This window comes from Rhea pennata, chromosome 7 (genome assembly GCF_028389875.1).
Source record: "Rhea pennata isolate bPtePen1 chromosome 7, bPtePen1.pri, whole genome shotgun sequence".
In the NCBI taxonomy this organism is placed as follows: Eukaryota; Metazoa; Chordata; class Aves; order Rheiformes; family Rheidae; genus Rhea; species Rhea pennata.
Window position 1 is genome coordinate 8,207,256 of NC_084669.1, and position 25,551 is coordinate 8,232,806.

General features: G+C 34.9%; 1 protein-coding gene across 1 annotated transcript; it reads right to left on the reverse strand.

The window, feature by feature from the left end:
- Positions 1 to 1,313: 1,313 nt before the first annotated feature.
- On the reverse strand, positions 1,314 to 24,282 carry CCDC172 (coiled-coil domain containing 172). Its single transcript, XM_062580387.1, has 8 exons — positions 24,204 to 24,282; positions 23,887 to 23,972; positions 20,298 to 20,414; positions 18,696 to 18,861; positions 16,640 to 16,741; positions 15,810 to 15,912; positions 2,157 to 2,244; positions 1,314 to 1,346 (listed from the first exon to the last, which is right to left on the reverse strand). The coding sequence occupies exons 1-8, from the start codon at positions 24,280 to 24,282 to the stop codon at positions 1,314 to 1,316; spliced, it is 774 nt and encodes a 257-aa protein (XP_062436371.1).
- Positions 24,283 to 25,551: the final 1,269 nt, after the last annotated feature.

Here is a 25,551-nt window from a genome sequence, read left to right on the forward strand (position 1 = left end):
ATTTTAAAGCAGTTAGTCCCATAGAAGTCAGAGGGACTAAGCTATTTAAAATTAAGCTCATCCTAAGAGGATTTCTCTCAGGGTAGAGAGAATAAAATTGATAAGGAAGTTAGCTCCAACAGGACTGGTTATTAGTGATGATAATTTCAGCCTCTTAGGATTATTTTAGTTAACACAGCAGATCAGAATCTTTTTTGATACAAGTGCTACAGATCAAACCTTACCAGATTTCAAATCGCTGCTGTGTCAAAAAAGGGAAAACTTTCTCAGGCAGAACAGGTAAATTTCCAAAAAAGATTGATTTCTATCCTTTTACAGTTTTCTGAGAGACAGATACCACCTGTAGCTTGGAGGGCTCTGGCTGTAGAAAAATTAGTAAAGGAGGTATTAGCCATCCTCCTGAGCAGGAAGTGAAGTGAAAATTATTTGCATGTGCAGTTGCAAATGATCAGATGATGATGGCAGACTGGGCTGAGGTTGAGTTCAGTGAATATTTTTATGTAGCCTTACTGTAAGCACCTGAATTATTAAGTCAGGTGCTAGCAGGGGGCTAGGATCTGATGGAGCAGTTATAGATCATACAGGCACAAATGAAGAAGATTCCTTACTCCATGGAAATTCTTGACCAATTCCCTAGAAATTCAGTCTTTCTATTTAGAATAGGATTTAGCAATTGCTGCCAAGTGCTGAAGCTGGCAGTCAGTATTTTCGGGGTTGTGGGAGAGGAGGAGTTTAGATACAATCAGAAATCAGGTACTAGGTAACAGAGCGGAGTGGCTTTCCTTTACTGGAGTCAGCTACTGATCAGTAGTTTTGGGAATAATTCTAAACTATCATCCAGTATTGCTATAGATGAACTGTCTCAGAGAGTTTGTTAAAGAATTACATTGTCAAGGCATAAATAACGACAGCTCCTTTTAAGCAATTCTTGATGGTAATATCAGTTTTTCTCTCAAATGAGACAACATTATTACCTTGAAAATAGGAGGAGAGTGCTTATTCTAAAAAAAATGGTACATAATGAATGGAGCTTGTAGTACAGGAACTCTGCTGTATGTGTGCTGGATTGTGTATTGTCCGTTCACAGGTAAAACTGAGGAAACTTAGGATGGATATCTGTTGAACTTGAGGATAAGACGGAAAAAAACACCTTTAAAACAATAAAATTTGTTTTTAATGAAAAGTGAAGGGAAACAAACTCTAGTTTAACCAAAAAAAAAAAAAGAGTAATCCTTACAGAAGCTGAATGAAACGTCTTTAAAATATGCAAAGATTAGCTCCTATGACATTCTGTATGATATGTCACATATTATTCAATTGCCCGAAGACTTTTTTTGTGATAGTTTCTGGAAAATAAAAGGAATTGAATTATAGAAAATCAAATCCAGTGAGTTCACTGTGTTTTTTATAGAGAAGTTTCTAAACATTAGGTTAGTCTTTGTTTCTGAAGAGGACAAGCATGATAAAATTAATGAAGTACAAGAAAGTTGTGTTCCCTCCAACAGAAATCTTAAACTGATCATGAAAGTCAGAAACACAAATTTTCCTTGGCTTCTGTTCTGTTATTTATATTTGTGGCAGCTGCATACCACTCAGTCAGGGGCTCTGAAGTGAGCATTTTCAAACCCTTTAATTTCAAAAATGGAACTTCAAAATCTTTTTCTCTTTGTATGGTTACACAGATTGACTATTAAGAAATTTGAAATTAAGATTGATTTTTAGAGAAAAACACGATTTAATAGCTTTTCATGAAGAATTTGTGAGTGGACAAAATACAGTATTTACATAAAAGGATGCGTCTACATTCCCATTTTGTATTTGACTGACTGTTGGAGTTTAATTAATTTAGCTCCTGACTACATAATCTTTTTCAGCTTTGAAGAAACTAATGATTAGTGCTAGTCCCACAAGTAGGCCTTTCTTATGCTAAAATGTATCTTCAAAATGTTTCAGGTTCTTCTCCTTTCCATAAGAAATGGAATTCCCAGACATGTGGACAAAAGAAGTTAAAACAAATGAGAATTGAGGCTGTACATAAATGTGAGGACATTTGGCTATGTACAGAGTATAAAACTGCTTATTTAAAAGCATGGCTAATAATTATAAATTACATCTTTCAAACTAAACATTTAAAATATGTAGTGAAAGTGGCATACCATTTGCAGAATTTCAATTTCTGTTCGAAAAGTCTCGCAGACATTTTCCCAATTATCATCTTTGTAATTTTCCAATTCTTTCTTAAGCCTGTGTCCAAAAATAAATAAATTATGGTTTCAGAGAACTGTTATTTGGGTAATCATTTTGTTCAACTTTGGTCCCAACTATTTGACATATTTGAGAAAACCCTTATTGATATATTTGCATGATCAGGATTTAATTTTGCTAGTTTCATAATTGGCAGTCCAGTATCGTGCTCTCCTGCAATACCATTTTAATTCATTCATTACTGACAGTTGTGTAGCAGTACAGGGAACTTAGAAAATGACAATCTGGGTTTTACAAAATATATCTTGAGTAAGTGCTGTATTAGATTTCTAGACTGTTATGTGGTCATTAGCCTTATTTAAACATATGAATTTGAAAGTTAATGCTCACTAAGTATTATATGATCATCCTATTCTTACTTTCTTTTGGGCATTCACTTGTATCATTGGTGGAGGCAGAATACTGGAGTAGTTGGACCCTCTGCCTGACCCAGTATGGCCATTCTTGTATATCATTGTTCCATATCCCTCTACAGACTTTCTTTGCCTTTGACTTTGTTTCAACTCTTTCTTACTGTTCCTATGATTCTCCATGATCTTGCTGTCTCCTTCCCCATAGTCTCAGCCAGGTATTCTCAAACTTCTCTACAATGACGACTAATTTTAATATACAAATCTTCTCATTATTCTCCTCTCCCATTCAAATGAGCATAGACTTTTCCCATTCTTTCAGGTTTGTTTGACAGTCCCTGTGGAAATAGTGGCTATTACCTGTAAAAAGTATTGTTTACATTTTTGATGCTAAATATTAGTAGCTTCACATTAAAATCTGCTATTTGAAAATCAGAAAGGATGGAGCCAGTACTATACAGGGAGTTACCTCCAGACCTGAAAGAATTGGTCTGCAAAAAAAATTATAATGTGCAATGTGCTTTTCCCTAAGTGTGTGCAGATATTCATAACAACAGTGTTTGCAGGGACAAAGCTTTCTTTTGTCTATCACAGACAAGCTCCTATGCAGCTTTCACAAACATCTCCTTGCTCCAAATGGCATGGAAATGGTTAATAAAACAAATCTTCTCAGCAAAAGGAGTCTCAGGAACAACAGCTCCTGAGACACTGCAGCTCTTCTCCAAATGTTTTCATAGAATGAAAAGAGACGGAGGACTTGACTTACCTAACACTGTCTAACAAACTAGGCTCACAGTTCATTGTAGGATATTAAATAAACTGCTTGTCAAATATCCAGAGTTTGAAAAGCAAAAAAAATGCAGTTGACCTGGGAAAAAAGCCTTTTATAGAAAAAGAGCTCTCAAAAGGAGTATCAGTGTTTATGACACTTGTAAGTCATTAGTCCTGTTAAAAGTAGACATCTGAACTTTACGCATCACCAACTTTTTCTGTTTAGATTAATATTCAATAGGACAAGAGAAATCTAAGCCAGAGCTTTTAGGAGTCCCAAGTATAAAAGGTGATGAAATTATATTGAGTCTTTTCATGGCAGTCAGTTAAAAGAAAAGCATAACAAAGCTAAAGCTGATTACCCTTAATATAGCTTCAAGAATTAAATGTGGCTATTGGGGGCCATATACATTGACTGACAAAAAGGAAGAAAAACATACATTCTGTTTCTTATTAAATAGCTAAACTGATGCATTAAACTGATGCAGAATCCTGTTTCTACTTAAGTTGAGAGAGGAGGTAGCTACCATTTTTTTTTCTTTTAAATACTAGAATAGAGAATAAATTAATTAACCCTATTATATAGATGATGCACATCTTTAGCTATCCTAGTGCACGTGGACTTTGTTTTCTACACAAGAAAATGTGTGTTTGATATCTAAATGGCTTTGATAATTGAAAAAGGTATAGCTTAAGCAGAGATAAATTAGACACAATCTGGCATTAGAATAGTAGCATAAAACTGAACCTTAAGTTTGCTTTGTTGTTTCTTTGGAAAATGTAAACATCATACAATGAATATGGAAACAGTTTGCCCTACATGTATGTGTTTGTGTGTGTGCATGTGTGCGTGTATTAGAAAGGGAGAAATGACTCTTCTTTCAGAAATATTCACCCTGAATTCATAATATATATGTGTTCCAAAAAAAGGAAATTTTAAACTATACTTTAAGAAATGTAGAATGCACCGTACTGTAGTAAATTTTACTGTGCTAGTTTACAGATCCTTTTCATTGAGAGAAGTTCATCTCAAGGTCTAAGATCAGATTCTGATCTGGATTACATAGAGTAAATTAAATTTACTTCATTGCCTTGGCGCCTCATTTTTTATTTTCTGTATGTGTTCTCTTTTCAAGTGGTAGTAGACCCTGAATTTATTTAAGACAAACAAAAGCCCTACTTTGTTTAATTTACTTTAGTAAAAGACATGATCTGTTACTCTTGGAGAAAATTATCCCTTATTGTCTTCCGCACTGTGAAATTGATGCACAGCCTGTTTGCTGATTGTCAGCTAAGAATGATACCAGTCCATGTTAGGTATATGCTAATGATGAAACAACCAAAAGATAAGCAGTAACATTTGCTTATCTGTCTCTTGGGATTGTAAATTAATTACTATTGGTGATGTCCTTTGAAACTGTAAAGTTCTGCAAATAGATTTTTAAGTTTTATTTAAAATACTTCAGAAAGCTTTTAAATGGGGTGGCAGCACAACTTCTTATATAGTATGGGGTGACAGTGGTAAAACTCATTCATTCAAATGTGATGTTTAGTTTTTACATTAATCAATTGATTCTGCTTTCAGGTCTTCCTTCTTTCTTATTTAGAAGCTAAGTAATTACAGTATGTGCCAGGAATATTATACTCACAAAACAAAGGCTGTCTATTAGGTTACAGTCTACACAATTAATGCAGTAGAGAAGCCTGAGTTACTGAATAAATGATGAAGTTTTACCAGAAGGAATGTGAGACAATAGAACTATTCAAAATAGTGCCTAAACTGGAATAGCTTTTTCATTTTAGATCTAAGATAAGGAAAATATTCATCCTCATCCTTTCACTGTCAGAATAGATATGCAAATCAGTTATACATGAAACTATATAGTCTGGATGTAGAGTAGGTTTTCTGACACCTGTAGAAAAGGAAAGAGATGTACATCCTGCCATTACATCCTCCCTATCTCCATGACAAAATGGCAATTTCCTTAAAAGAAAATATTTGAAAAATTAAATTAGAATTTGCCCCCCTCCATGTCCTCTATTTTTGTTTTAGCATTTTAGCCTCTCTGAGGGCAAATATATCTTTCAAAAATGACATTGCACTGGATTAACACTATTTTAGTCAGTTAACAGCATCACAACTAGTGGTCTGTAATAAACAGCTGGGGTTGAAATGACAGATTTGTGAAAGGAGGTTTGACTGCTCCTTTGAAAAATATTATTTAAGATAAATAACAATATCAAAACCTAGTCTTAAATCAAGTAGGAGGGACAACAGCATCAGGTTTATTTTTGGATGCTAGTTTTTCCGAGGCTGCGCTCTGCTATCAATGATCCATTTTCCATTATTTGTGAGTGCCAGGAGTAAGAAATAGATGGAAGTGGAGGAGATCACTGAAGATGATAGATTTTGCAGCTTTGAAATGAGTACAGCCATTAAATGTCATTGTCATTTGTGGTTGATATGCACTCTTTTTTCCAGTTCAGATGTATATGCAGCAGCCAAATAGGAAACATAACTGTGAAATCAATAGATGTTTCTATTATTGAATTGGACTACAATGAAAATAATGTTATTAGTATATAGGTTTCTCTGAAAATCATCCACAGATTCATACTACTGGATCAAGGCTCCAGTAGCCAAAACTTGCATTCCAGGAAAGGTTTTATGTATAGAGGTCTCAGTGAAGAAATAGTTTGTTTTGAAGACAGGGTGAATATGTGGGTTTTTTTCCTAATAAGAGATAAGAAGCCCTACTCAGTTATAGTTGCAGATGCAGAAAACACAGACTATTTCTTTGTTATGTTTTGCTGAGACAAGCAGAACATTTTCTCTTTTTCTCCTTCTTGTCTTTGCCTTGTTTATGCCTACCATTTTATTTTTACCATAAATACAAGGGAAAAAAATTACAACAGGAAAGGAAACATTCAACACTGATTTACAGAAAATAGCACTTATGGTACAAACATGGAAGTTCCCTAAAAAAAGTTAGTTATAAACCTGAAAGCATGTATGTTGCTTTTGCTGATTTTTTTCAGAAAGGTCAGGAAAAACATTTTGCAAGGTTTTAAGACTTTTAACTTAAATTCAACAAAAGTCTAGAATATTTTGGTTTATCATCTTGAGACAAAGAAGAGCTAATGCAGTGAGTCATTGCATTAATGACCTCAATTCAGTACCTTACCTCAATTCAGTATTGGGACTAAATTAATGTGTGATTCTAAAGAGACAGCAAGATTTTGCTGTGTATCTACAATCTGCTGATAATACCAGACAGAGAATGTTATTGCTGAAGAAATCAATAAATTTCAGACTATTATCAATTGGTTGAGAAAGGGAGAAAATGAGTTCTAAATGGAAGCCAGTATCTCAAAATATAAACTCAAGCACTTGAGTTGAAAAAACAAATTATAAAAGTATGTGCTTGGTGGAGCAGAAATGCAAGAAACAAATTAAGAAAGTGATCTACTAGCAATAGTAAATGACAGCGAGAAGATGCAACATAGTAACAAAAACAAACGGGGTACTAGGCTATACAAAAATGGGAGTAAATGAAAAGAAATAGAAATAACTTCGGTAAAATTACAAAACTTCAGCTTCTACAGTTCTAGATCAAATGCTGATTGTAAAACACATAATTATAATTGATTGAAGTTTGTATTTTGTGAATGCTATCAGACTATTATTTATAAAGGCGAATGTCATCCTGGGCTGCATTAGAAACAGCGCTGCCAGTATGTTGAGGGAGGTGATCCTTTACCTCTCCTCAGCACCGCTAAGGCCACGTCTGGAGTGCTGGATCCAGTTCTGGACTCCTCAGTAAAAGACAGACATGGACTTACTGGGGCGAGACCAGAGAAGGGCCACAAAATTGATTAAGGGACTGAGGCATGTGAAATACAAGGAGAAGCTGAAAGAACTGGGACTGTTTGCCCTGGTGAAGGGAAGGCTTGGGGGGATCTTACCAGTGTGTATAAATGCTTCCTAAGAGGTTGTAAAGAAGATGAGGACAGACTCTTCTCAGTGGCATCCACTGAACAGACAAGAGGCAATGGGCACAAACCGAAATACAAGAAATTCAATTTAAGCATAAGAGAAAATTTTTCACAGTGAGGGGAGTCAAACACTGGAGCAGGTTGCTAGAAAGGCAGTGGAGTCTCCAACTTTGAAGATACTCAAAACTCAACCAGGCAATATCCAGAACAACTAGTTCTAGTTAACTTTGCTCTTAGCAACTGGGTAGGACTAGTTGATCTATGGATGTACCCTTCAGCCTCAAATATTATGTAATTCTGTAAAAGGTATTTTTAGGTCTTGGGAAGTGTTTTCTTAATTTATATTCCTCAAATATCTAAAACATTACAAGAGAAAGCTTTAAGGAATATATTATTTTAGATGGAGAAGTGTGGAAAGGTTGAAATACACTGAACTAAACTGCACATTTAGGATTAAATTTGCTTTTGTGTAAACAAAACCAACACCCCTTATCATAGAAACAGACTATGTAAGAAGAGGTTATAAGGAAAAGAAGAAATGTACACGCATAACAGTCATCAAAATAGGAACAGGTATCTAAGAGTCAAGAAGATTCCTATTGAAAGGCAAGGAAAATAATGTATGGGCCAATGATCCTTCTAGTCCAAATGTCTCGATTTTGCTGCTTGCACAGGGAAATGTAGATTTCAATCTGAGTGTATTAGTGCAGCTATCCTATTGCTGTACTAATCAGTATACCATCTTGGTACTGTTCTGCATTGCTTCATGAGGATCATTTTCTCAGAGCTAGAAAGGATGTAGACATGTCCTTGCCTTCTTCTGTAAGATGGGGTCTTCATTCCCCATGCTTCTTGCAGGTTGATTGCATCTGTTTTTCAAAATAGTTGAGCAATTTCTATGCAATATTGCAAATGAAGTGTCTTTGACATTAAATGCTATAGTTTCCTGGTCTCTGTTGGAACTTGCTTTTACCTTTTTCACACTTATATTTACTAGTTTACATATATTTACTAGTTACAATATATTTACTAGTTACAATATCTTTCTTTTGACAAGATAGTGCATTAAGGTCTCTCTTCTTTGCTTCCAGGCACCTGATCCTTAGCTGTACTCAAATACATGAATTTGTACTTCGTATAGTTATATCCCTCATCATTTTAATTACTTTAGTCTCCAAGGACTAGAGTTATTTCATTTTTTCACAGTTTTGTCTTAACATACTTTCTATACCAAGGTCATTATTTAAACTATTAGGCAAGATCAGTTGTGACTATAGTTACTTTCCATCTCAACACTTTATTTTTTAGCTGTATTACTATTGTCATTATTCATTTCCATAGTCAAAATTTCTAATACCAGTCTTCTCCAGGTTAACTAGTAATTTCCCACTATTTCCAGTTGGGATAATATCAAATACTTTACTGACGTCTAGATGGATGACATTTACACTTTCTCTGCCTAACCACTCAGTTGTGTCATCAAAGAAAGATATCATTAATCAGAGTTGATCTACTTTTAATAAATCTATAAGGCAATTTATATGGGAAACCTATTTTAACATAATTCAACCTGAAATGGTTTCACTGGGCACTAATATTAAGAAGAAAAGCTTCAAAAATCAATTAGCAGACTATCATTAAAAAACTCATTTGAATCACATGTATTACTCCACAGATTGATATTTTCTGCTTACAAAGTTTAACATAAAATTAAACTGTAAATATTTTTCTTGAAATCACCAGAATCATGGCCTCAGGAAGTCCACTGTTAGTATGAAACATTTGTTCAGCTCCAATGTATATATTTCTTGTATGATTTATATGAAAGAAAGCATCATTTGTTCCTTCATAATTTTGGCAATGGAATTTCTTTTTCTGTATTATGAAGTATCAGAAGTAATACTATATATTCATGAATTAAGCAAGTAAACAAAGCCTTAAACCATTTATAAAGTAAACTAGTTCCATGCATTTCCCTTCTGCTATTGCATTTCTGAAATAGAACAGAAATTCAGGCTTTAAAGAAACAATTTAACCTTAGTCTGCCCTTAGAACTGTGAAAAATACCAATTTTAGGTAGAAGCTGTCTGCTCTTAGTCTAAATAAACTTTAATTAAAATTATTTCTAGGTTGCTTTATGTAAGCCAACATAAAATATAAAAGTAATGTGTGAAAGAAGATAAATAATTAATATAGTAAGTTATTACAAATAATATAAGAGTCAAATCCATAGCTAGGAATTTACTAGTATCAGTTAAAGGCTCTGCTTGACTCCTGTGTTATACCTCTTAAGTGATGCTATTTGCTATCTGCCAGGGAAGTGGGACTCAAGAGAGCTGACGCCAATGTTCTCTTTTGTTCTGTGTTTGGGGTTGACAAAGCAAATAATTAAAATAAGGCTTTTGATTTTAATGGCAGATCTCTTCTGAAAGGGCTCTCTTTTCTTAAAAGATTTCCCTGGATTATGTATAGATACCATGAGACTATGAAGTCCAGGAGTAGGTTTATCTCATAGACTTACTTGGGACATCATTTGAAAGCAAAGGTCTAGTGTATCGTTTTTGAAAAAAACTGATGAACAGTATTCTATATGAAAATATAAAAGTGGAGAATCTTCTGAAATAATGCAAAATGCAGAATACACTATAGCTTATCATGACTGTGTGAAAATTGTAGTTTTTGAAGAAGGGAGTGAAAATTAGCCAGCTCTGAGCAGTTGTGAAAGAAATATTTTTGTGCAGGTTGATCTTAAACAAAACAAAACAAAAAACAGTTATCAAACCACTGAGGGATTCAGAATACCTGTAGCTGTGCTGGGGGTTATTTTGTGCAGAAGGCAGATTAGTCATTTACAGTATATGATAATTTAATAGAAAAGACAGTAGACATGAAATTTTGAAAGTTCAGGAGACAGTCATAGGCAAATTACAGCAGCAACAATCATGTAATGTGTTTTTTGCCATTAGTGATACTGTTGGTAGTGGTTTTCCCAAACCGATGAGAAGGTAGAGCACTCTCTAACCTCAAGGAACTCTGGCAGTGTTTTGTCAGAAATACTCTTTCTAGGCTTGATGATCCATTCAAGTACTGCGTTTGGAAAAGTGTGTCTTTCGGTGCTATCACAGCTCTTAAAAAGACTACATAAACGATAACTTGTTTTTCTCCAAACTAACCACTTTTTCGAAAAGTACGCACTCAACCCCCCCCCCCCCCAAATTTTATTGAATTTTTATGTTAGCCCTTAATGATCTTGATTGTTAACATTCAAATTTTAGTTATTTTTTCTTGTATCTGATATGTATTAGAACATATCTGTAACTGCAGCACTAATTGCTGTAGGAATTAGCAGTAAACACTTCATAACCTTTCATAATTCTTTGATGGATTTGGGAGAAATTTTACAAATGTGTAGACGTGTTACAGGATATTTTTTTCAGATCAAAGATGAATAGCTGTAATTTGAATTAGCTGGCTATATTCTTCAGCTGAAATGCAATTTACTTGAAGATATATACTTAATTATAATGAGATTCTTGCCTTACCAGCTATTTTTGATATTGATTTTTAAGCTGGGAGTAGGTATGTGATACAATAACAGACTACATATATCAGGTTATTCATGCTAACTGTCACATTTGTTCTAAGGAAGCACTGAAATCATGGGCAATTTTACCTTGGTAGAATGTAGTGTGGTTTCCTGCTCTGTAAAAAGTGAGAAAATCAAATATTGTGCTTATTTCATTGATAAAATACAATTTTTTTGACCTGCATTGCCTATATTGTGTCAAAATATCCTTCTGTGTATAATGTACACTAAATATGATTTTCAGTAAAAACTAAAATGATATTCCTGCAGTAGATTCTGTATGGGAATAAAGTTTGCATTAAAGCAAAGCCTTGTCTAAGCCTAAAAAGGGTCATTTTTCAGAGTATGTCCAATCAAACTGATTTAACATGATCAAAATTGTCTCATGTTAAAAGATACACTAGTATGCTTAAGATTGTATTAGTTGTCACTTTAGCTACAAAGTGTCCTTCATTCACAAGTTCCAAAGGTGTCTGCAGACAGTCAGAAGGGTTTTGTGTTTTACTGCAGGTGCCTGGTACCTTAGTTGTTCTGACTGATACTGCATGAATGCTTCTTTGCTCCCAGGATCCCTGTAAGAGGGTTTCCAGAGCACTGGATGGGATAATTCACTCAGAAATCTGCTCCGGAAGAACTATCAACATGAGGATTGCATCAGAATTTCCTCTGCTGCAAAAAACTTCTGTATTGCAGGACATGCAACAGATGTGCTGGCTATTGTGCTTTAGAAACAGCACCACTGTGTTGTGCTGGACATAATTCGTTCTGGTATTTCAGATATTTTCAATGGAAGGGTTATGTACATACAAAAAAAATGTATCTTAAGATCACAGAGACACCACAAAGAGAAAAGAGGAGATATGATCTGATCAAATGCTATGCACCATGCAGCAAATGCAACCTGTAAGCATTGAGGACACAAGCCAATGCACGTGTTGATCTATGGAACATTTTCTCTGGCTCATGCAAGCCACAATGATAATAGCTTCACCAAGTAACTCAGGTTGAAAGGGACATCAGCAGGTCACCTACTCCATTCTCCTGCTCAAACCAGAGTTGACTATGAGGTCAGACCATGTTACTGGGGTCTTTACGCAGTCAAGTCTGGTAAACATACAAGGATGAAGACTATGCAACCTCTCTGGGCAACCTTTTTAACTGCAAGACTGTCATGCTGATTTTTTTTTGTCCTTAAAGCCACTCTGAATGTCTCTGGTTTCAACTTATGCTTTTTGCTTCTTGTCATCTCATCATGCAACACTGGAGATCCCAGCTCCATCTTCTTGGTGACCTCTTTGTTGGTATTGGAAGGTTATTAGTTCCCTCTCAAGCCTTCTCTGGCTGAACAAGCAGTGTTTTCTCAGCTTCTCCTGAGAAGACTCTATGGGGCTAATGCTCGAGCCCCTGACTGTCTTGGTAGCCCTCACTGAACTCATTCCACTTTCTCTCTCTCTCTTTTTTTTTTTTTTTTTTTTTTTTTTACTAGGGAGGAGGCAGGGCGGTGCAAAACACAATCCACACAGTAGTCTAGATGAGGTCTAATGTGCTCAGTTAAAGGGGAATAATCACTCTTTCAATCTTTTTCTTTTGGTCCTGTTCACAAAGCCCAGAATATCATTGGCCTTTGCTGCCAGGGCACATTGTTTGTCCATGTTCAGTTTGGTGTCTACCAAGATCTGCAGGCTTTCAGCAGAGCTACTCCTTTGCCTGTATCATTGCAATGTGCAGGACTTTACATTTGTCCTGTTGAACTTTATCAGGTTATTGTTGACCCATTCCTCCAGCCTGTTTAGGTTCCTCTGGATGGCAATCACGCTCTGTAGTGTATCAGCTGGTCCTTCCAATTTGGTATAATCTGAAAACTTGATGAACAAGCATTCAGACACCTCCTACAGGTCATTGATAAAGCTGTTAACGCAGGATAGGTCCCAGGCTAGATGCCTGCAGTATTCCACTTGTTACTGGAATCCGGAAGCCTTGCAAGGACATTGCCAAATTCTCTCAGCAAATTTGGGTGCAGCCCATCTGGTCTCACATACTTTTACGGGTCTAGGTCTCTTAAGTAATCCCTGATTCAATCCTCATGCACTGCATAGAGGCCTGGGAGATCTTGCTAGTGAAGATGCAAGTAAAGAAGGCACCGAATACCTTAGCTTTATGTTTGTCTATTGTTACCAAATCACCTGTCTCATTCAGCAAGACTCTTGCTTTTGGACATCCTTATTCAGCCTTTTACAACAAACATACAAATAAGATTGGATGATTTTATTGCTTTGGTCAAACTTGCTTAAGCTGACTTACTTATAAAACACAAACATAATGCCCTTGGCTTTAGTGAAAGCATGGGCAAGCTAATATAACAACATGTTTTTATGAGTCCAGCTTGGATCAGGGCTTAAAATTTTATTTAACCAAGAAACCAAGTATTTAACCTGGTTAATTTATTTAACCAAGAGAACAACTTCTTTTTAAATTATGTCAGTTGAAAAGCATGTGGAAGCAATAGAAGGAAAAAATTGACATTTTGTTTTTCTTGGAAGATAATAATGTTTTCTCAGTATAATAGTAGCCATTAAGACTTAACTTTTAGGCAACATTGAAATATTTCATAAGCAAAATATACTGTTTAAATTGAAGTGAGATGTAGCATTATTTTTGTCATTTGCTTTATTAATGTTTTCTAAGAATTTGTAATAAAATAGTTTTAGAGAAGAAATGTTAATGTACTTTCCTCATTATTTAGATAATAACTGAAATACCTGGCTTTTGTCAAGACACTAATCTGTAGCAAATTTATTTTCCTATCGAGTCAACTCTGAATGAACTGTACTGATGTTACATCTCCTAAATTTAATGTTAAAAGTTGTTTGATGTAAAATAACTTACCATTTTGAAGGTCAAGAAGCCATATTCTTTGTTGAATATGCAGCTTTAGAGCAGAAAGCAAAGCAATCAAAGATAGTTTAATAATTAGTGACTCAGGAATGTTATGATTTAATTTTCACTCCTTTCTTCCTTTTTATTATTTTACAGATGACTAAGTCAGCGGAGAGTTCAAGATAACATAACCTGAGGTGCCACTTGCAGTTACTTACTCAGTTTTCTTTTTCACTCTCGTCTGACACTATATGCTAATAGCACACAATACTTTGAATTCCCTTATTTCTCTTAATTCAGATGTCCAAACCAAGAAGTGATGAGCAGATTATGTGAAAAAATAAATTGGTAGAAGTATATGAGTCTGATGAGATTTGGGATTATTTTACACAGCACAGTGCAATGACATACAGAGTAGGTAAATGAGGATGGTACTGGAAGTATAGTACCTATGATAATGTGATAAACTATATTGGAAAGCCGAATCTATTTGTGCTGGCACGAAAGTGCAATAGCTAAATTTCTTCTGGCATCTAACTTAGTTTGTTGAGAGCTATCTATCTCTATAAATCATTGTGCTTTTGCATGTATACAAGAGATCAAAAGCAAGTGCAAGATAAAAATATGATTTAAGCAACTCCCTTAATTTTTTCCAGTATCTGAAATGAAAAAAATATTAATATAAACAAACTTTCTTCAATATGTTATTGCATATTAATGAGCACTTGCTGTTTCTGATTGTAGTAATAGCAGTAGTAGTACTTTATGTTATGTGCAACTATTAAATAATGTAAGTTTAACCTGACCATAAAATGAAATATTTTATGAATTAAGAAATCTTATCATACTTCCTTTGCCTGTGAATGAAGCTTGCTGGTTTCATGGTTAAGATAATTTAATATATTTTATCCACTTTGTGTCTTCCACCCAGACACAACCAAAGTATAGTTCCACAGATTCGTGAGTTAATAGGGCTAGTTAGAAAGACATACATTCAAAAAATGAATGATTTGCCTATGGTTTTGTGAATCAGTGGCAGAGCAAGGGATCTAAAGTAATCTAATGTTTGCTAAATCTGTATTTTATACACAGGAAACTAGTTTTAGAAAACTAATTATAGCAAGGTGAATGTTAAGTGGCATTATTGCAGTAAACTGCTCTAAGGGAAGTGTCTAATTTAGACAGAAGATGACAGCTTCATATATCAGAAAACCTAATATATCATGATGAAATGAATAACATAAAAAAGTGAATTAAAACAGACTGTCTTACAGAACTACAGCTGCTATTATTATTTACAGTGTCTTCTGTATATATGTTGAATGTAAAGTTTCTGCTATTTTATGCAGAATTGTAAGCTAATCAGTTTTTATATTGAGGAAATTTTGGCCATGTCTCAATAACGATAAGGAATTGAAGAGAGCTATTAATAGGATATTTTCTTTCAAAAATTAGTATTCAGCAAAAAAATGGGCCTTTAAAAAAGCGTCTTTCAGTAAAATACTCTGAGTTCCCTACAAAATTTTATTTTTTAATTGATTTCAGAAAAAAAAAAACCCAATTTTTATTTTAGTCAAGAACTCAGAAATGTATAGGAAAAAATGTAATGTTAACAAATGTTGTGTTTTCCTTGAAAATTTAATAGTTCGTTAAATAGTTTTAAATATTCACACTCATTTTTATAGAGAACACCATAGAACAGAAAAAAAGATGATAACTTTTGAGTATAGTTTTTTGCATTGAAAGAGTTATTGTTGATAAACATTGCATACTTTTGTGTATGGAGAAATTGTAAATGTCACATCTGAGCAAAATAACATCTAATGAATCATTACCAGTCTGTTTCTCTATGTTGTGCACAATAGGTATTCTATGATTCTGTGATTCTATGATTGTCAGTATAACTGATCTATAATTACAGATCTAAAACTTGATTTAGGAACTTACTGAAATGACACCGTTACCTTAAACATTCAGGATCAGTCTGAGGTTTTTCAGTGACTTGGACTTTCTCTGCTTCTAAATCTTTTGTGACTCCTTTAGCCTCCCTGATTACTTTTTCAAGATCTAAACATAAAATAACAATACCTTAGAAATATATTTTAGTCATATATATTCCAAGGCATCCTATATTTTTTAAATTTATCTTTTTAAACATTTTACTGTGAAAACTGTTTGGAGGATAATGGAGACAGAATGAGAGACAGTGTTTTACTATTGTAATTGTGATAAACATTGCAGTCTTTCAGCCACTTTCATATTTTTCTCCAAACAATTTATGAATGTCTCTCTCATAACTCTCTTATTATGACATGTTATTTATACATTTACAGAGGTCTAGCCCTTAGCCAAATCTATATTTATCTGTGCAAACTATGATGCTTCTTAAACATTTGAATACTAGTAATATTCTTTAATTATAGTTTAAATGGGTTTTAAACAATATTTATGCTGGTTTTAAATTCACTTTTAAATACTAAAATCTCCATTTAAATATACATCTTACCAGCAAAGTAGAAGTTGCTTTTTCATATTTACAGATTTTGATTCAGCAGATCTGTATATACTTCAGTATCAATGACACTCGATATGAATATCAGAATTCAATATTTGTTACAGCCCTGTTTTAAAATGATCTGCTACATAATGTAAAAATACACACAAATGTTTTTTTCTATGTCTTACTCTAATTCTCTAAGAAAATAACTTGACAGAAGTATCTTTCAAATGCATTTGTCAAATCAAAAATTATTATCATAACAGACATACAGATGATTATAAGATACAGAAATACCTTTGAGTTTGCTCTGGAGAGCAAATAAATCCTTCTTTAATTCATTCTTCTGCAGCTGGAGTGCATTTAACTGAACATTTTTATGTTCCATTGACTCCATTTCTTAAAAAAAAAAATACATTCTAAATTAAAAGCATTATAGTTTTAGTTTTCATGAAATAATTTTAAATATTCTTAACTACTTCTACCCATGTTCAGCTACTCAAAAAGAAAATTAAATATAAAACTAAAATTACCTGGTTCACAGGAAATTATATATCCTATAATACACTCATTACTCTGAAAGAATTTTTTTTTAATTTTATTAAGATGTTATGACTGAACATAAATATTTTGCTTTAGATTTACTTCAGCTGTAAAGGAAGATGACATATCGTGTAGGTGATGAACAAACACCTTTCAGTTGGACTAAAAAAAAACCCCATGCTTTGTTTAGTGTTATGGGCATTTGAACCAGAATGTTGACAGCATATGGAGTTAATTGTGATTGTTTCTCTCACAAATGGTTGATATCACATACGTTACTTGTTTTTAGTTATTAATCATTTTCTCTTTAGTGCTACTAGTGTGCTCAGGACTGTAGCAAATACAAAAGTAGACAGTCTGTACTCAAAAGAGTTGCAATTTAAAAAGGATGGAATCAAGACAGCAACTGAACTCGAGAAAGTATATTAGTCACCTTTCCTGTCCTACTGATTTAACCTCAGAGAGACTATCTAACTGGTCAGATTTATTTGAATATGTAATCATATGAAAATAAATTAATTGTTAAATATAACATTTGCCACCAAGTACATACATACTGTTTTTTCAGCTGCAGATCAGAATCAGAGTCACATGAATTAGAAATGAAAATACCATTAAGTATAAACTCAAACGGACAGTTGTATTTCTTTGCATCAGCAGCCAAGGAATACAAAGTGCTGGTGTTTGATGGATCATAGAACCATAAGACTGGAAAGGACTTTGAGGGGTCATCTAGTGCATTCCTCCTCCTGAAGGCAAGATCAGCTAAACTCTGTCATTTCTAACAGATGCTTCTGTAACCTATTCTTAAAGACCTGCAGTAATGAAGACTCTACAGTTTCCTAAGGCAATCTGTTCACTGTTCTTACTGTTAGAAACATTTCTCAAATAGCTAGCCTGACACCCCCTTACTGCAGTTTGTGCCTGTTACTTTTCATTCAGTTCACTATGGGTGTGGAGAATATACAGCTTTCCTTTTTACAGAAGCCTTTTAGAGATTTGAAGACTGATATCAATCTTCCATCAGTCCTTTCCACCATAGGTTGAGTAGTCCCAATTCTTTCCATTTTTCCTTGCCATGTCCTCTAGATCTCTGATCATTCTTTCTCCTCTCCAGCTGGTCCACAGCTGTCTTAAAATGCAAAATCCAAAACTAGATGCGCAGTACTCCAGCTAAAAGCTTAACTGCCCTAAAAAGAGTAAAGGATTATTTTGCTTGTCTTAGAGGCTAGAATTATGTTTATACATCTTAGTATGGTGTTAGCTTTCAGACATCATTGACTCATGCTCAGCTTGTTATCCATGACAACTATTTCCTTGCTGTAGGACTGCTTTTCAGCCTGATTCTCTGTTCTGAGAAATCTGATATTCTGTATCTTGACTCAAAGATAATGTTATCCTGTCACTGTAAAAGACCAATCAGTCCTCTAAGACATCTGTGCATATAATTCATATTGAAGAAACTTCTGTAGGTCAAACATAGGTAAGTCTAATCATCGCAAACCTAACATGGTACATTATGTATGGCAGTGTATCTCTGTGCTGGCTACAATATCAGACACTGGAAACAACTTTTGCAGGTTTGCTTCTTCTCATAATGCTCATTGTTAGAAAGCACTGAAAAGGATGGGGTATATACAAGGCTAATTATGTCAGTGTAATATGGTAGGTCAGATTACTCTTCCAGTTTAAAGATTGAGATTTCCAGACAAAAAGACAACAGGTTTCAAAATAATGTTTTGCAGAGCTATATTTTACTGATTTGTATATGCTAGTAATCTAAGTTAAAATCATTCAGTGTAAGACTTACCACTTTTTAATAGAGTTGCCTCATTCTCTAAATCATTTATTTCAGTCTTGACCTTTTTTTTAATCAGAAGATCTCTATTACTTGTTAGTCCATATTCATTGTTAAACTCTGTTACTTCCCTAATAAAATTATCTTCTTCTTCAGTCATTTTTTTCTTTGCATCTGTCTGAAAAAAAGGGAGGAAGATTGAATGTTCCCGTTAAAAAAGAGAGGCAGGCTGAAACACAGTCATTGTTTACCTTTACACTTTATAAAAATAATATATTTACTTTTTCTGACATACAAGACCAAGAAAATGGTCTACAACTATCATTTTGTCTGTTGTTTTAACCTTGCTTTTCTAACAAAGTAAATGGGTATATTCTTTATATGCAAGCATTTAAAAAAATGCTAAATTATGTTATAGACCCTATGCCAGATATTTTTACATTCAAGTCTGTATTGAAATTAGTAGAAAGTTCTGTTTCAAATCAGTAGCATGATATGGCACTCTTTTTTAGAGTACTTTTAAATTAAACACATTATTTAGTGTTGTTTATTCTTCTGCAGAACACAGATGCAGTATACTCTCTTGAAAACTCCGAAGAAAGCTGTTTTATTTTCTAGGAAAAATAATATGCTAAAGACAAGGACAATGTTACACTCTTTTAAAAAATGTTAATTGATTGTTGAATTAAATAAAAAGAAATGACCCTATATACAAGAAGAAAGAAATTATAACCTACTCATGAAACCTGTTTATAATTAGAAGAAAATTTATATTTCATCGGCTAACAGCAATTTTGCTGTTAGAACTAAATAAAGTTTTTATGATACAGATACTATTTCTTCTTCTATCTTCTTATATTTACGATTGAGAACACTTTGGATGCTGAAGGAATATTACTTAACTATAAAGATATCTTCATAAATATTTAGCGGTAATCCAGGTAAAACATACTAAATGTGTAAAATTCAGCTCTGCTGATTTAAAGTACTAAAAAATAGGCAGTGAAGACAGCTCATCTGTGGCCTTACTTAGTATCTAAAGATCCAAAGTTCCACAATGAAGGAAAAGGGAGGCAATATTCAGGTACAGGTTAGCATAACAGTGAACTAGCAAGCCTGTTGTCTGCGTATGTTGTGAGGAGCTCCCTTTTAAGTGGCCTAGGCAATTCTGGATAGGTATGGTTAGCATTAAAAGGTTTCGCGAAATCTCAGGATTCCTAAAATGTGGTGCTGGCCTCCATGAGATCTTCTTTGGATCCTTCTCAATTTGTTTTATTGTGGGTAATGCACTCCAATTTAAGGTTACTTTTCTTACTTTTACAAGTAAATAATATATGAAAATTGGAGTTCAGCCATTTAACAACAGACATGAGAAATTAAAGTTAAGAATATTAAAACAGCTCTGAAAGTAATCTGGATTACACATTATGTAAAATCACAGATTAAATTAAAAGTGAGAATTTATTTACATTTATTTATTAAATATGCTAGAGCCAAAAAATGATTTTTGAGATTTATAACATTGATTCTTCCATATTTCAAAATTTTAAAGCTGACTACATTCATGCAGTTTGGTAAAGATGAACTGTCTAAATACTATCACTGGAAACATACAAAGATTTTAAGAAGAGTGCTCTTTTGATTAATAAGTTCAACTTTCTGTTTTTCTAAGCTGTCTTCACGTTTCTTCAGAAGTTCTAAGTAGAAAAGTTTTTCATAAAGATGCTGAACCTTCCAAGAGAGAGAGAGAAAATAAAAGTTATAAAATGAAAATATTGGTTTTTTGGTTCATGTATTTTGATATGGGACAACAAGATTTTTGTCCAGTTAGAACACAGATAATGTAGCTGCTGGACTGCAGCAAAAACATAATAGCCCCTTTTTTAATCATCTCATTAATTTCCAATTTTCCATAAAAATTTGGAGAAGTATCCTCTCTTTAAAGGCCAGATTTAGTGGTGGTCACTCTATCTGAAAGGGCATTCTAAGCTTTCTCCAGTTGAGAAGAAATATTTTCAGGTTAAAATTAGGAGAAAAAGTGATCACATTGAATCTTATACCCAACATAATACAGTGTCCTCCATCCCATGGTCCTGCTCATCACTTACCAAACCAGACAATTATATAAGAGGGGCAGAGATCCAAGGTCACTGTTGTGACTGAGATTATCTGAATGGCTGTACATGTCATCAACTCTGCAATGCTAGTATTGTGTAGCTGAAGGAGACAGACAGATGCTTATATTTTTCTGAGCACAATTTCTGGAATTCTCAGCCAAGGAAGTATGGAAAGACTGCTCATGGGCTCAAGACAGTTTGGTCATAAACCACAAATAAACCCAAGCTGCTATTTTGCATATATTTTTATTTCTTAGTTTTAATTATTTTAAAGAATAGTTTATGCTGTTCAACCAATGCATTTTCAAAATTTTCTGAAAAATACCTTTTAGTTTTCCATCATACTTACTGTATCATTATTTAACCTAAGTTAAAATGTATGGTGGGGTAAATTACAACTGCAAATAAATAGGAAACAGCTAAGTGTTGAAGAATCTTAAAGGATGAGAAGCATTCATCTGATGTAGCAGAAAAGAGGAGGTCAAGAGAATAATTCAGCCTGTAATAATCAGAATAATGAGTAGGGAAACCAAAATTAGCAGCAGAATTGTCCACAATTCATAAAGACACAGAGTAGGTATCAAGAAATAAATTGAACAGTCAGGGCTTAACATGACTGTTCATGTTTAGAGGAGAAAAGACCAATTAGTAATAATATTACAGAGGCAAAAAAACCCAAAAGATTTATAAATAATATAGATGACTTTGGAGAGGGTACATTTGATCAAAAAGGAGGAGGATAGAGGAATCAGATGTAATGTAAATAGAATAAGATTTGGAAAGGTAAGGACCAGATATTTTCTTTGTCCCTCATATTTCTGACAGGCAGAGTGCCAAGGAGGTTCTTGCCTCAAAAACATGTATTCTACATATTAATTCAGGGAGAGTAGATAGTCTTATTCTACTGTATTTGTATTACTGAATATAACTAGCCACAGTGTAGTTTCTTCTTCTGTATAGTGCCTATGTAATCTATGCATTCTCAACAGATTTTCTTGAAGAAATCATTTATCCATGAAAGGTAAAATGCTATAATTCAGATTCTAATTACATGCTACTTGATTTTACAGAACACAGGGAAAAAATAGCATTTCTTGGGAACCTTTGATTGACCACAGGCAGTCTCTGTGAAATAGATGTCAAAACACTTTTGAACTAAGTCTCATCTGCTTGCATGGGAATAAGCTCCTCTGCATGTATATGCTTGAGTATGTATGCTTAGAGAGATGTGCAGTTATTTGGTAGAGGAATTTTGTTGAACAGCCTTATTTAGTGTTATTTGAATTATATTAATTACTGATCATATGTTTAAAGTGTAAATAATAAACTTAACTCCAGTAGTGAAAAATAAATTACTGTAAATAATTTAATTTCAGTAACTATCTTGAAGCTTTCAGTCTAGTCTAGCTGAAGTGCATTTTTACATTCTTTTTATTTTTGTATCATTTTCTTTTTAAAAATCAATCAATGTCAGACTAAATAGGCAAGTAAAATATATTTCTGTGGAATAATCAGTAAGATTATTATTAATTCTGGTGGAAAGAGCACACAAGATTTAATTAGGAATGGTTCTTCAGTTCTTCCCATTAGTCATTTACAATAATGGCTCTACTCTTGGGACCAGCTAAACCTATCACATAAACCTTGATTATAAATCATAGTGAATCAATAACAAATTAGCAGTATACAAATAAAATTGTGATGTTCATAAAATAATTTATGAGCAGATACAAAGGACTTTACCTAACAAATACCATCCAATTTGTGTTGGCTAAATAACAGTTACTATTCTAAAGCTCTGCTGGCCCTGTGATCATGGCATGCATAAATGTAAGCATGCAAATAACTGCTTACAAGATTATAGAACGAACATGCAACTAGAAAATATTGTAAATGTCTTCTGTCTTTTCTCCTGACCCCATCACAGTGATACTGATGTGTATTATACACTGTATAACAAAAGACAAAATAGCCTGTTTGTGGAAGAATGATATTCATTTCCCAAACATTTATTTTCATAATTCACTGAGGGAATTCCCCAAGTGTTCCTGGAGATGTTTGTTCAAGTAATAAGACAAAACAGTCCGAACTTCAGAGGAGACTCCATATGCTTTCCTATTGTGCATACACATTTTGCCAATGAAGATACTTAAGAGCACAAGTCTTCATTTAGACTTCATTTTCAGGCACAAGCAAATGGGTTTTTTAAATCATTTGTATTAACAGGTATTAATGCTGAAAAAGCTTGCAAAATTGGAAGCTTAGTCTAATAATTGGATTGCAGTTGGTTAAAGGGAAAGCATAATAACATCTTAAAAACATTAAATAGATTTAGAAGCTTTCTTCTATCTTTATCATCACTAACAAAGCTCTTACGCTTGGCATAAGTGTGAACATAGGCTTACAGGAAGATCTTAGTGTATGACTCAAGATCCAGTAAACTAAACCTAGGAAATGTTTTCATGTATTTTCTGTGAAATTAATAAAGCTTTTAATGAATTGGAGTGGGCAATGAAGGAATGATTTCCAGCCCTCTGAATGAATGCACGTGTCAAAAAAAAGAAGGTGCTGCAACAAGCTCCAAGACCGTTAAGTCCAGGCTGCTCAACCTGTACCAATGCAGCTAATTTGTCCTGCAGCTGACTTCTGGTGTCTGTTTCTTGCAGACGGAGTGACCTGACCTGATAGTGGTGGTCTGCTGCCTACTGAGCTCTTTCTGGGGAGCAGGTGTGACCTTCCTATGAGGATGTGCTGTGTTCAGTGATCACAGACTTTGGAGATGATGTTTGGAAATGTTCCTACCACTGAGGTGCGTAAGTCCTTGCACATGTCCAGGGCTCAGCTTGGAGCGAGATCTGTGACAGAGAATAGTCACCGACAGACTTTTTTTTCATGTGAAGCACGTGGATGTGCTGATAATGATCACTACAGAAATATATGTTGTAAAATTGTTAAATGCTGAGCTACTCAATAGATGAATACTTCTTGAAAGTGTTTTACAAACTTATTCATAAAAAGTATAGAGCATGTACTTGTAAAAATGTTGTATGTCATTATTGTATATACTATAAACATTGACAGCTTACCTTAGTTTCTAATTTTATTTTTGCATTGCTCAGCTCTTCTTTTATTTGGTTAATTTTTTCGTAACTTCTGTTTATGTCGAATTTAACTGCAACACAACAAGAGCCTGTAAGCATGTGTGACCGGCTTGCAAGAGTTAGGTTCTGATAGAAAAGTGCCGCTGGCAGGACGCTGCCAGCCTGACGCCCTCCTAGCTTTCGCCGACCACGCACCCTACACGATACCACTCCAAGCAGGAGCGCGGTGGGCGGCCTCGCTCCCCCTTAGGATCCTCCGAGGCACCGCCACCGGGCGCACAAGATGGCGGCCAGGGGCTGACCTTGGTGTATGAGACGCCTCTTCTCCTCGGCCTGCTTCTCCGTGCGCTCTATTTGTTGGAACAGAGCATCTAGGTTCATTTCTGCCTTCTCTTGGGCAGCTCCAAGGGCGCATGGGGTGTCCAGCGCTTGCAGCCTTCTTGGAGGGCTGGTTAGCGAAAGCCCGGGGAGCCGCAGGGCAGGGGAGGCCTGCGCCAGGCTGCAGCCTGCCCTCAGGGCTCTGCCCTCCGCAGCGCTTGGGCCTCTGCTCTGCCCTGGCCTGGGAGGGCCCGGAAAGAAATGGCAGGCCAGGAAGGAGGTGAGCAGTTCCCAAAAAACAGGAGGGGAGGGGAGAGGCCAGAGGCAGGTGCTGCTCCTTGGCGGCAGGAAGGGTGGGATGAAGAGAGCAGGGGACCACGGGCTGGGGGTCTGGACAGAGCGAAACTGGAAGTGAAGGAAAGGTGGGGGAGAGCGGGCAGCCAGCAAGCCACCGCCGCGGCAGCCATGTTGGAAATAAGGGGAAGTGCAAACTAGCAAAACAGAAACAGAGCAGGAGCAGGGAGGAGGGTACTACAGCTGACAGAAGGCCTCTCACTGCCTCAATCTTGTTACACTTGTGTGCATTTGTGAAAATCTGATTCTTACGCGAGGTCTAGGGAGTTTTGATCAAACACTTTTAACTCGTTTATTTCTCTGGGGCCAAATACTTTATACCGGTTTTGTGTTGTTCAAAAGCTGGGACAGGTTCTTCCTTTTACTACAAAGTGTTCACCGTGTTTTTGATAAGTTTAGTATAGCTGCACAGTTGTTTTATTTATCTTTTGAAGACTGATACATAACCTTAGCAGTTATGGCTAAAATCTGCTATTTTCCTACAATAACCAGCTGATAAAGCTGACTGCATAAAAACTAAGTAACAGTTAGTACCAAGCTCAACTCAGCAGCATCATTGTTATATGAAATGACAGCGTTTCCATTCCACATAGGCTCTGCAAACAGAGATCAGAATCTAGCCCACTATAAACTATACTTGCATATAGCTTAACTATGCAGTGAGCTTCTGCAACTTTTTAGTTTGTACATTATTGCCTGGAATACTTGAAAATGCAAATAACTAATCTAAAATAAAATATGTATTACAGGACTTGTTCCTGCATCTTGAAAAGGTCCAACTGCGAGAACTACCTGTGTGAAGTTGACCTATTTGCTTTGAGAAGGAAAAAGCCTAGAGGAATGCAACTTTATACCCGTCTAGCCTTTTTAACAATGAAAAAGATTAGGAGTATTGACAGTCCTGTGCTAGAGTTTTCCTCAGAGGAGGTACTTTCTTGGAATAGAATGTAGTAAGAATATTTAGAAATTAGAAAGAGA